At 50.3% G+C, this 12985-nt stretch overlaps 1 protein-coding gene across 1 annotated transcript in view; it reads right to left on the bottom strand.

Annotated features, from left to right (window-relative positions):
* The window catches only part of LOC120039642 (inversin-like), a gene marked incomplete at its 5' end in the record, with an annotated part of 18078 nt that extends 5394 nt beyond the window's left edge, over positions 1-12684 (bottom strand). The window contains 13 exons of the mRNA XM_038985052.1: positions 78-277; positions 1199-1303; positions 1934-2246; positions 2873-3096; positions 3969-4178; positions 5399-5505; positions 6744-6890; positions 7044-7129; positions 9549-9704; positions 11594-11765; positions 11906-12015; positions 12138-12318; positions 12517-12684. Of these exons, the coding sequence (XP_038840980.1) occupies positions 78-277; positions 1199-1303; positions 1934-2246; positions 2873-3096; positions 3969-4178; positions 5399-5505; positions 6744-6890; positions 7044-7129; positions 9549-9704; positions 11594-11765; positions 11906-12015; positions 12138-12318; positions 12517-12684 (2179 nt within the window). The remainder of the gene's footprint in view (positions 1-77; positions 278-1198; positions 1304-1933; positions 2247-2872; positions 3097-3968; positions 4179-5398; positions 5506-6743; positions 6891-7043; positions 7130-9548; positions 9705-11593; positions 11766-11905; positions 12016-12137; positions 12319-12516) is intronic.
* Between the last annotated feature and the right edge of the window lie 301 nt (positions 12685-12985).

The raw sequence follows: 12985 nt of genomic DNA, 5'->3' as shown, positions 1-12985 counted from the left end.
TTCTAAATGTTAACAGTTCAGAGTTGAAACAAATTAAAGACAGAATCAAACATTCTGGACAGAACGCCAGGCTTTACCATAGATGCTTTGCAGCACTGAGCTCTTGGCTGCTGTCTTGGTGGGTGGAACTCTGGCCTCAGGCTTGGTCCTAATAGGGGTGTGACCAGGGAAAGCCGGCCTATCCCAGAGCAGCTGGATCAGGAGGGAGGCGACCTCAGGTGGCTCCACTCTTTTCCCAGCACCAAAAGCCTCCCTCAATCTGCCTCGCACATGGAACCTACACACAAACACACCCAGAACACAGTACATTATAGAGGCCTTCATTTGTCCAACCTATTCGGTTCGTATATTACACAGCACATGACATTTGGACATTATTCAGTTCACTGAAAAACGTTACAGGCATCCCTGGAAAAGCTGGTTTAAGAGGGGTGAGAAATAATAATGTCCAACCTCAGGGGTTCCACATGGCTCAATTCTGGGTCCGCTACTCTTCAGCATCAATACATAACACTTCCTCTAGGGGAACTGAACCCGGCCATGGCATACTTCAAGAGCTTAGTAGAAAAAGCGTATTACTTGTATACTACAATTAAATCAGTACACGCATCCGCACGCACACACATCTACTGGCGGCTGGGAACAGAGCGCTTTCCGATGTGGGGTAGTAGATCCTGAATGAGAGGCTGCTGGTAGCTATTAGAATGGCACGCCTGAACTTTTAGCCTCTCGTTAAAACACTGAGAGGGCTCCAGATTATACCCCCTGTCTCCCCCACCTCCCCCTCTCTCCCCCGTCATGGAGGTGTTGATGGTAGGAGGGCAGGCAGCCAGACCACAGAGAGCGAGAGGGGGAGACGCTGTGTGTAAGTTGGTGTGTGTGTGTGTGTGGAGGGAAGACACATGTGGGCACCACATGGCACTGCCACACTCTCTTGGTAAGAGAGAACGCTACTGTGGAGCACAGTATACCCCCCCCCCCCCCCTTTCAACCATACACACACTTCCTCCAGGCTGTTTGGGAAGCCATCTCAGAGCCAACCTTGGTATCAGGCCAGAGAGAAACTACCTGAGCACCTCTGCTTTGGCAAAGGGGCCACAGGCTCTATTCCATGGCAGTACTCCCAGTACTGGCTCAGCTTGGAGAGGGAATGGGAAGAATGAAAAGCAGACCATCCCTGGTCGGGCTTCAACCTTACCTCCTCCAGGCTCGTTGGATAGTGCAGGCAGCCTGGTCTCTGTCCCGCTCCCTGGGCTTGCTGCTGGGGCGGTGTGACTGTGTGGAGGCTTTAGTGTGGTTCTTGCTGGAGGAGGTGGTATGGTCTGTGGCAGGGCGTGTTCTGTGTCTGGGGTTGTGTGTGTTGGTGTGTGTGTCTCTCTTGCTTCTAGGGGTGCGTTCCCTGGTGCTGGGGGCTTCTTGATCCATGGTGGGGCGAGTAGACATGTTTGTGTTGGATGGAGTGTGTGTGTTGGAAGGAGTGTGTGTGTTGGAGGGAGTGTGTGTGTTGGAAGGAGTGTGTGTGTTGGAGGGAGTGTGTGTGTTGGAAGGAGTGTGTGTGTTGGAGGGAGTGTGTGTGTTGGAGGGAGTGTGTGTGTTGGAAGGAGTGTGTGTGTTGGAGGGAGTGTGTGTGTTGGAAGGAGTGTGTGTGTTGGAGGGAGTGTGTGTGTTGGAAGGAGTGTGTGTGTTGGAGGGAGTGTGTGTGTTGGAGGGAGTGTGTGTGTTGGAAGGAGTGTGTGTGTTGGAGGGAGTGTGTGTGTTGGAAGGAGTGTGTGTGTTGGAAGGAGTGTGTGTGTTGGAAGGAGTGTGTGTGTTGGAAGGAGTGTGTGTGTTGGAGGGAGTGTGTGTGTTGGAGGGAGTGTGTGTGTTGGAAGGAGTGTGTGTGTTGGAGGGAGTGTGTGTGTTGGAGGGAGTGTGTGTGTTGGAAGGAGTGTGTGTGTTGGAGGGAGTGTGTGTGTTGGAAGGAGTGTGTGTGTTGGAGGGAGTGTGTGTGTTGGAGGGAGTGTGTGTTTTGGAAGGAGTGTGTGTGTTTGCAGAGGTGAGTCTCTTGGTCCTGGGTGTGGTGGGGGGTCTGTGTTTTGGACTGGGGGGTCGGCTGCAGCCTGCAGGAGAGAGACGCTCCCTGACCCTAGACCCCTGCGCAGGGGGCATGGGGTCAGAGGTCACTGAGGGGTGAGGGGTCACCACGGGGTCAGGGCCTTTGGCTGGCTGCGCCTCCTTCCCTCTCCTGGAGGGTCTGCTTCTATGTGCTGAGAAAGGGAGGGAAGTAAGAGACTGAGAGAGTGGGTGAATACGTGTGTGTGTATATGTGTGTTAGGTTTGGGCGGTTTACCGTATATATACCGTAGTCCAGGGTTTTGGAAAAAGCCACGGGATGGTTTTTCAATACTGACAATACTGTTTAAACTACTTCTTTTTTATACATTTGAATATTTCTAGCTACTTTTTAAGTAAATATCTGCAGTCAACTTGTGCAATATGGTAGGAGATAATGAAGATGGCATTCATAATTTCACCTGTTTTTCATTGAGCGGATCTGATTAAGCTGAGCCGCAGGGCACCGGTCTATGACCCGTGACATGAAGGGGCAAAAGCAGTGAGGGAGGAGCGCCCTTCTCAAACGGAACAGTAATGAGTAGGATTCACATGCAAAAGTCATTGCTTTTGATCAAAAAGGCTTTATCTGCCTTCCCAATGAAAACTAGTTTGGTGTCACCTTGATTGGGGAGGACGGGCTCATAGTAATGGCTGGAACAGAATGAATGGAATCAAATTCATCAAACACATGTTTGATAACATTCCATTAACTCCATTTCAGCCATTATTATGAGTCGCCCTCCCCTCAGCAGCCTCCTGTGTGCGTGTATGTCCGTACCTCTATGTTTCCGTGTCTCCTCTTTGCTATTGGTCTGTTCTGCTTTGGAGGCTGTATTAGCCCCGCCCCCTGCCTCTCTCTCATACACTGACAGTTCCTTCATAGTCTCAGCCAATGACAGCTGCTCCTGCTCAGCGCGGGCCAATAACATCCTCTGTTTCTCTGTTCTGGCCAATGAGATTTGCTGCTCCGCCTCCCGCCTCCGCTGCTCCTCCTCGCGTTTCCTGAGTGACATCATGACACATCTTACACACGTCTCACACACATACACCCTAACCCTAGTTACAGCCTTATCTCAAAACCCTACCTAAACCCAACCGCTGGACCAGCCCTGACCAACATCACAAACTAGTCCTGACGTTACAAAGAACAACAGGAGAATCCTTTCAGTAATCCAAGCCTAATAGGAGTCCCAAGCACACAGAGACCCTTACAGGCCATTTATTACAAACAGTGTAGAATTATAAGAGAGGGATGTGTGAGCAAGAGAGAGAGAGAGAGAGAGAGAGAGAGAGAGAGAGAGAGAGAGAGAGAGAGAGAGAGAGAGAGAGAGAGGAAGGGAGAGAGAGAGAGAGAGAGAGAGAGAGAGAGAGAGAGGAAGGGGGAAGGAGAGAGAGAGAGAGAGACAGGGAGAAGATGTATGTGTGTGCAGGGATGACAGGTGGAAAGATGGATATGGAGAGAGTGTGACTGTTTCTATATGGGTTGGGGGAATAAGACAGGGAGAGATGGAGAGAAAGGGAGAGGAGAGAGAGAGAGAGAAAGAGAGAGAGAGAGAGAGAGAAAATAGATAGAAAGAGAATATGTATGTGTGTGTGTGTGTGTGTGTGTGTGTGTGTGTGTGTGTGTGTGTGTGTGTGTGTGTGTGTGTGTGTGTGTGTGTGTGTGTGTGTGTGTGTGTGTGTGTGTGTGTGTGTGTGTGTGTGTGTGTGTATGGCATGATCTGGTTGACTATGATATAGTTATTGACAGAGAGTACTGAGCAGACAGGGGATGGATCACAATGCTCATTTCTGTGTGTGTGTGTGTGTGTGTGTGTGTGTGTATGTGGTTGTGTGTGTGTGTGTGTGTGTGTGTGTGTGTGTGTGTGTGGTACTTGGCTGCGTCCTTGCGTAGCTGTTCGTGTCTCATCAGTAGTTGTTTCCTCTCAGTGAAGGCCTTGCGGACCGTGTATCCTTTATACAGCGCCTGGATGGAAGCAGCAGCGATGTCCTGGATGGCCGCTATAGACAGAGCTCCATGCTCCAACATGTACTGAGTCACCTCACTGTGTTCCCCTAGGAGGGCGTAGTCCAGGGGGGTGTACCTACACACACACACACACACACACACACACACACACACACACACACACACACACACACACACACACACACACACACACACACATGCTTCCTGTTCGTAAGTTTTTTGCTTCTGTACACCAGCTTCAAACAGCTGAAAATACAACATTATTGGTTATGGAAGATATATTTCACAGCGGTTTAGATGGTACAATGATTCTCTACGCTATACTTGGATGTTTTGTCACATAAACTGATATTATAATTAGAATTTTAGTAACCAGGAAATGGCGGAGTGATTTCTGCATAGTGCCTCTTTAACCTAATGAACTTGCTTTGTGAAAAACAACACACATAGAGAATAGATTCACAAAATTCATTCAGAAAATTACAACATATAATTTTACATTGATATTTTAGTCATTTAGCAGACGCTCTTATGCAGAGCGACATACATTAGTGCATTCATCTTAACATAGCTAGGTGAGACAACAACAAAATCGTAGCAAGTACATTTTCCCTCAATAAAGTACAGGTAACTGACAAAATAAAGGAAACACTTGAGGAAATGAGGGATACAAAGTATATTGAAAACAGGTGCTTCCACACAGGTGTGGTTCCTGAGTTAATTAAGCAATTAACATCCCATCATGTTTAGGGTCATGTATAAAAATACTGCGCAGGACATTATTTTGGCTACCATGTCTATGCCTCCATAGGATGACAATGCCCCCATCCACAGGGCACGAGTGGTTACTGAATGGTTTGAGGAGCATGAAAAGATGCACACCACATGTCATGTCTGTCTCAGTCACCAGATCTCAACCCAGTTGATTCTGGAGCGGAGCCTGAGACAGCGTTTTCCACCACCATCAACAAAACACCAAATGATGGAATTTCTCATGGAGGAATGGTGTCGCATCCCTCCAAGAGTTCCAGACACTTGTAGAATCTATGCCAAGATGCATTGAAGCTGTTCTGGCTCGTGGTGCCCAACGCCCTATTAAGACACTATGTTGGGGTTTCCTTTATCTTGCCAGTTACCTGTAGTTATCAGTCAGTGCCAGTAGAAAAATACAAGTAGGCCACTAGGTAGAGAGACAGCACAACAACTAAACTGCCTTAGCAAGACAATACCAACAGCTACTTTTTGAATCTAAATCGATACTTGCTGCTGTTGTAGGAGCTGATGTCCTTCCAAACTATAGACGAGGCACTTCCTGATCATCCACCTCCTCCTCACCTCTCCTCGTTGTGTTCCATGTGGTTGGGGAAGGCATTAGAGTTCAGCAGCAGCTTCACAGCATCCAGATAGCCATTGTTACAGGACCAGTGGAGAGCTGTCCTGCCCTGCAGACACACACGGTAGAACAGGACCAGTGGAGAGCTGTCCTGCCCTGCAGACACACACGGTAGGACAGGACCAGTGGAGAGCTGTCCTGCCCTGCAGACACACACGGTAGGACAGGACCATTGGAGAGCTGTCCTGCCCTGCAGACACACACGGTAGGACAGGACCAGTGGAGAGCTGTCCTGCCCTGCAGACACACACGGTAGGACAGGACCAGTGGAGAGCTGTCCTGCCCTGCAGACACACACGGTAGGACAGGACCAGTGGAGAGCTGTCCTGCCCTGCAGACACACACGGTAGGACAGGACCAGTGGAGAGCTGTTCTGCCCTGCAGACACACACGGTAGGACAGGACCAGTGGAGAGCTGTCCTGCCCTGCAGACACACACGGTAGGACAGGACCAGTGGAGAGCTGTCCTGCCCTGCAGACACACACGGTAGGACAGGACCAGTGGAGAGCTGTCCTGCCCTGCAGACACACACGGTAGGACAGGACCAGTGGAGAGCTGTCCTGCCCTGCAGACACACACGGTAGGACAGGACCAGTGGAGAGCTGTTCTGCCCTGCAGACACACACGGTAGGACAGGACCAGTGGAGAGCTGTCCTGCCCTGCAGACACACACGGTAGGACAGGACCAGTGGAGAGCTGTCCTGCCCTGCAGACACACACGGTAGGACAGGACCAGTGGAGAGCTGTCCTGCCCTGCAGACACACACGGTAGGACAGGACCAGTGGAGAGCTGTTCTGCCCTGCAGACACACACGGTAGGACAGGACCAGTGGAGAGCTGTCCTGCCCTGCAGACACACACGGTAGGACAGGACCAGTGGAGAGCTGTCCTGCCCTGCAGACACACACGGTAGGACAGGACCAGTGGAGAGCTGTCCTGCCCTGCAGACACACACGGTAGGACAGGACCAGTAGAGAGCTGTCCTGCCCTGCAGACACACACGGTAGGACAGGACCAGTGGAGAGCTGTCCTGCCCTGCAGACACACACGGTAGAACAGGACCAGTGGAGAGCTGTCCTGCCCTGCAGACACACACGGTAGGACAGGACCAGTGGAGAGCACTTTGTGTCTGTGTGTGATTGTGTGTGTGTGTGTATGTACTGTATGTCTGTGTGTGTGTGTGTGTGTGTGTGTGTGTGTGTGTGTGTGTGTGTGTGTGTGTGTGTGTGTGTGTGTGTGTGTGTGTGTGTGTGTGTGTGTGTGTGTGTGTGTGTGTGTGTGTGTACCTCTTTGTCCTGTATATTAGGGTCGGCGTTGTTCTCCATGAGTAGTACAGCCATACAGGTGATGTACCCTCCATAAGCAGCACACTGGAGAGGAGTCCTGCCTGCCTGGTCCTGGACGTTAGGACTGATCCCATTCTCCATCAGCAACTACCATGACCATCACACTGAGGTTACAGTACCAGACAACCGGCTCAATGACCTGAACAACACACCCTTAACACAGTCTATAAGGAAAGGAAATGAAGACAAATGAAGAAGTGTTCAGGGATAATAAAAGTGTATGAAGGTGAAAAGACAGACCTGGCAGACTTCAGCGTTCCCCCCCAGAGCCGCCCAGTGGAGAGCAGTGTGTCCATCTAGATCCACCAGGTGGACACGAGCAGAGCCTACACAATGAAAATCAATGAGGCATTCTTCACCATAGTAAGCCCACCGAAAATCCTGCATTACAAGAGCATGGTACACTAGTGTAGACCTGTATGACTCAGTAGGTAGAGCATGGTACACTAGTGTAGACCTGTATGACTCAGTAGGTAGAGCATGGTACACTAGTGTAGACCTGTATGACTCAGTAGGTAGAGCATGGTACACTAGTGTAGTCCTGTATGACTCAGTAGGTAGAGCATGGTACACTAGTGTAGTCCTGTATGACTCAGTGGGTAGAGCATGGTACACTAGTGTAGTCCTGTATGACTCAGTAGGTTGAGCATGGTACACTAGTGTAGTCCTGTATGACTCAGTAGGTAGAGCATGGTACACTAGTGTAGTCCTGTATGACTCAGTAGGTAGAGCATGGTACACTAGTGTAGTCCTGTGTGACTCAGTAGGTAGAGCATGGTACACTAGTGTAGTCCTGTATGACTCAGTAGGTAGAGCATGGTACACTAGTGTAGTCCTGTATGACTCAGTAGGTAGAGCATGGTACACTAGTGTAGTCCTGTATGACTCAGTAGGTAGAGCATGGTACACTAGTGTAGTCCTGTATGACTCAGTAGGTAGAGCATGGTACACTAGTGTAGTCCTGTATGACTCAGTAGGTAGAGCATGGTACACTAGTGTAGTCCTGTATGACTCAGTAGGTAGAGCATGGTACACTAGTGTAGACCTGTATGACTCAGTAGGTTGAGCATGGTACACTAGTGTAGTCCTGTATGACTCAGTAGGTAGAGCATGGTACACTAGTGTAATCCTGTGTGACTCAGTAGGTAGAGCATGGTACACTAGTGTAGTCCTGTATGACTCAGTAGGTAGAGCATGGTACACTAGTGTAGTCCTGTATGACTCATTAGGTAGAGCATGGTACACTAGTGTAGTCCTGTATGACTCAGTAGGTAGAGCATGGTACACTAGTGTAGTCCTGTGTGACTCAGTAGGTAGAGCATGGTACACTAGTGTAGTCCTGTATGACTCAGTAGGTAGAGCATGGTACACTAGTGTAGTCCTGTATGACTCAGTAGGTAGAGCATGGTACACTAGTGTAGTCCTGTATGACTCAGTAGGTAGAGCATGGTACACTAGTGTAGACCTGTATGACTCAGTAGGTAGAGCATGGTACACTAGTGTAGTCCTGTGTGACTCAGTAGGTAGAGCATGGTACACTAGTGTAGTCCTGTATGACTCAGTAGGTAGAGCATAGCACCACATACAAAATGACTATAAGTTGAATGGCAGATATTATTGAATAAACCTCCCAATTCACAGCTTTATTGACAATGTTTTGATCCGAACCGGATCTTCATCAGGTCAAACAAACTGAGTGTTCACATCCCCAAATATACACATCCCCCTCACATCCCCAAATATACACATTTCACCTCACATGCACATGACGCATGGTAGGTGTGGAACAAATTCTATTCACTTTGCGCATATTTAATCATAATTAATCACAGAGGTACATACGGTCATAAAGGATTACAGACATCAAAAAAAGATTACTGTTGCCTAGGTTTTTAACTTGGCCCAATTTGTATGTATATAATCGTTACGTACCTCTGTGATCAATTATGATTGACTATACACAAAAGTGAAATGACACACACCGTGCTTCATGCACATAATGGTCATGTGAGGGGAAATGTGTATATTTGGGGATGTGAGGGGGAATGTGTATATTTGGGGATGTGAGGGGGAATGTGTATATTTGGGGATGTGAGAGAAATGTGTATATTTGGGGATGTGAGGGGAAATGTGTATATTTTGGGATGTGAGGGGGAATGTGTATATTTGGGGATGTGAGAGAAATGTGTATATTTGGGGATGTGAGGGGAAATGTGTATATTTTGGGATGTGAGGGGAAATGTGTGTATTTGGGGATGTGAGGGGGAATGTGTATATTTGGGGATGTGAGGGGAAATGTGTATATTTGGGGATGTGAGGGGAAATGTGTATATTTGGGGATGTGAGGGGAAATGTGTATATTTGGGGATGTGAGGGGAAATGTGTATATTTGTGGATGTGAGGGGAAATGTGTATATTTGGGGATGTGAGGGGAAATGTGTATATTTGGGGATGTGAGGGGAAATGTTATATTTGGGGATGTCAGGGGGAAATGTGTATATTTGGGGATGTGAGCACCTACGTTTTTAAGGATGCGTGTATGACCACAAACTCTTCACTGCTATCAGACCACAATGTATTGAAGGACTAGAATACCAAGTCTACAATAATCACCACCACACACACTGGTGTACTGCGTACCAGAGACGGAGGAGGAAGTGAGACATCTCACTCGCTCCTTTTTTCCAATGGTCAACGACCTTAGTAAAGCAAAATCTGCATTTATCCACCATCTTTGCTGTGTACCTTTGATAAGTGTGAGGATGATGTGGCGGTGTCCCATCTCACAGGCTCTGAACAGAGGCGTGTGTTTCATCACGTCTAGACTGTCCACTATGGCTCCTCTCTCCAACAGCAACCTCACTGTACTCACATGACCTGACAGAGAGGCCACGTGCAGCGCTGCAACAGACACACATTTAGTCTCCACACACCTCAGCAGCCTCACCTACTGGAGTTTTCAGAACCAGTTCGTCAAATGAAAAGTCCTTTGTTGCACTTTGACCCTGTAATGTGTTGTTATTTCATGTCAGTCAATATTTACACCACTGGCCCATCTATCTACTCCAGTGACTCTGATCAATCCACTCTGATCAATCCACTCTGCTCAACCCACTCTGATTAACCCACTCTGCTCAACCCACTCTGCTCAACCCACTCTGCTCAACCCACTCTGATCAACCCACTCTGCTCAACCCACTCTGCTCAACCCACTCTGCTCAACCCACTCTGCTCAACCCACTCTGCTCAACCCACTCTGATCAATCCACTCTGCTCAACCCACTCTACTCAACCCACTCTGATTAACCCACTCTGCTCAACCCACTCTGCTCAACCCACTCTGATCAATCCACTCTGCTCAACCCACTCTACTCAACCCACTCTGATAAACCCACTCTGCTCCCCATCACACTCAACCTCATTAGCATAGTACACCAGATAATTTGCATATTTTACCAACTCATTAGCATATCCACATAAATTGTCCCTTCAGGGCAGGAAGCAGGGGCATCACCATGGTGATTAGTGCTCCAATCAGCCCACAGGGCAGAGCAGGGGACAAAGGATAGCATGTCTACAGCTTGGGGATGGTGTGTGTGTGTGTGTGTGTGTGTGTGTGTGTGTGTGTGTGTGTGTGTGTGTGTGTGTGTGTGTGTGTGTCAGAGAGAGTATGTGTACATGCTCACTGTTTTTGGTAATTTTCTTAACAGTGTCAGTTATGTGTTGACATGTCTCTCTCCCCACGTCTCTCCTGCTCCACTGCTTTCGGGGAATCCCCTGACATCTATGCCCCTCTGGGGAATCCCCTGTGACATCAGACAGCGGCTGTCCTGCCACCTGCGTCACCTCCAGTGCCTCAACATTCCTACACGTGCAGGATGACAGAGGCTAGCACCAGTGTGTGAGTGTGAGTGTGTGAGTGAGTGAGTGAGTGAGTGAGTGAGTGAGTGAGTGAGTGAGTGAGTGAGTGAGTGAGTGAGTGAGTGAGTGAGTGAGTGAGTGAGTGAGTGAGTGAGTGTGTGTGTGTGTGTGTGTGTGTGTGTGTGTGTGTGTGTGTGTGTGTGTGTGTGTGTGTGTGTGTGTGTGTGTCATCTCTGTCTGTTTATCTCTCTGAGTAGCCCTGATGGTGACAGTGCCAGGGCATTAAGATCTGGGAAACGGTGGTGAAGGCGGTGAGGGGGGTAGGGGATGAAGGGGGAGGGAGTCAGGGGTGGGGGGATGAAGGGGGAGGGAGTCAGGGGTGGGGGGATGAAGGGGGAGGGAGTCAGGGGTGGGGGGTGAAGGGGGAGGGAGTCGGGGGTGGGGGATGAAGGGGGAGGGAGTCAGGGGTGGGGGGTGAAGGGGGAGGGAGTCAGGGGTGGGGGGGTGAAGGGGGAGGGAGTCAGGGGTGGGGGGGTGAAGGGGGAGGGAGTCAGGGGTGGGGGGGTGAAGGGGGAGGGAGTCGGGGGTGGGGGGGTGAAGGGGGTGGGAGTCGGGGGTGGGGGGGTGAAGGGGGAGGGAGTCGGGGGTGGGGGGATGAAGGGGGAGGGAGTCGGGGGTGGGGGGGTTAGGGGGGGGGTAGGGGGGTGGGGGGGTGAAGGGGGAGGGAGTCGGGGGTGGGGGGATGAAGGGGGAGGGAGTCAGGGGTGGGGGGGTGAAGGGGGAGGGAGTCGGGGGTGGGGGGGTGAAGGGGGAGGGAGTCAGGGGGAGGGGGAAGGTGTCCTCTACCAGCCTGACCAATCACAGCAGCTCTTGGTCTACTGCTGACTGAATCAATCCCTGCGTATTAAACACATCCCAGAGTTCCTCACCAGTGCCTCCGTACTTGTCGGCCATGTTGATGTCGATGTGAGGCGTGAGTGTCAGCATGGTGCGTATGACATCATCGCTTCCTTTGCCAGCAGCCCACATGAACGCTGTGCGGCCCTCCAGATCTGGCTCGTCTTTCACAGAGGGGTGGGACAGAAACACACCCACCGTCTCCTACACACACACACACACACACACATGCGCACACACACGTGCACGTACGCACGCACACACACGCACACACATGAGTCACTGATGTAACTTGAAAACGTGCGCGTGTGTGCGCGCGTGTGCATGTCTGTGTGTCTACGTACAGCGTAGTTGCTCTGAGCTCCATAGTGTAGAGGTGTGGCCCCATGGCTGTCTGAGGGGATGGTGCCTGACGTGTTCCTCTCCAACAACAAGTGCACTATCTTGGCATGTCCTGAAACACACATCAACATATTCAGGTCCAGCTCGGGTTGCCCCCCCCCCGGTACAGTATCTGGACCAGTGATGGAACCACATTCTGATGACAGGATCCACATTGTAAACACAGTCTCTTACCCAGCAGTGCAGCCCAGTGCAGCGGGGTTCTGAACAGGTTGTCGTACGCCGTGACGCTGCAGCCGTCATACGATGTCAGCACCTCCACCACTGCCTCGTTGCCGTCGGCAACAGCAAAGTGCAAAGGTGTGCGCCCCTCATAGTCCTGCCAGTTCAACAGAGACTCGGTAGGAGCCGCCTCCTACGCACACACACACACCTCATTTACATCAGTAAGCAGAGGATGGTGTGTGTAAGGATGACATTCTCACTGGATCCTGTGTGTGTGTGTGTGTGTGTGTGTGTGTGTGTGTGTGTGTGTGTGTGTGTGTGTGTGTGTGTGTGTGTGTGTGTGTGTGTGTGTGTGTGTGTGTGTGTGTGTGTGTGTGTGTGTGTGTACCAGTATGCAGCGGACGGTGTGTATAGCGGTGTGCTCCTGGCTGTGAGCAGCCCAGTGTAGGGGGATCTTGCCCTCGCTGTCAGGGATGCCAATGTTGGAGTCATGTTTGATGAGCAGTCTGACGTGCTCTGGCCTGTTATAGAACGCTGACCAGTGGAGCGCAGTCTGCTGCAGGGGGAGAGAGAGAGAGGGGAGGGGGGTCAGACACTATTGTAATAATAATTTTGGGGGTGTTTATATTGACCTGTTACACAAGTGTGTAATGGAAATGTGTTTTCTTGCATATCCAAACTCCCCCTGGGTCACAGCCAGGGTCACCATTGTCAGGCACCTGTGGAGCAATTGGAGTTAAGTAACCTTTTGGTTACTGGCCCAACGCTCTAACCTCCAGGCTCTAACCTCCAGGCTCTAACCTCCAGGCTCTAACCTGCAGGCTCTAACCTCCAGGCTCTAACCTCCAGGCTCTAAC

This window comes from Salvelinus namaycush, unplaced genomic scaffold, assembly GCF_016432855.1.
Source record: "Salvelinus namaycush isolate Seneca unplaced genomic scaffold, SaNama_1.0 Scaffold2873, whole genome shotgun sequence".
Lineage (NCBI taxonomy): Eukaryota > Metazoa > Chordata > Actinopteri > Salmoniformes > Salmonidae > Salvelinus > Salvelinus namaycush.
Note: the sequence above shows the minus strand (reverse complement) of the source record. Positions and strands in the feature narration are given on the sequence as shown.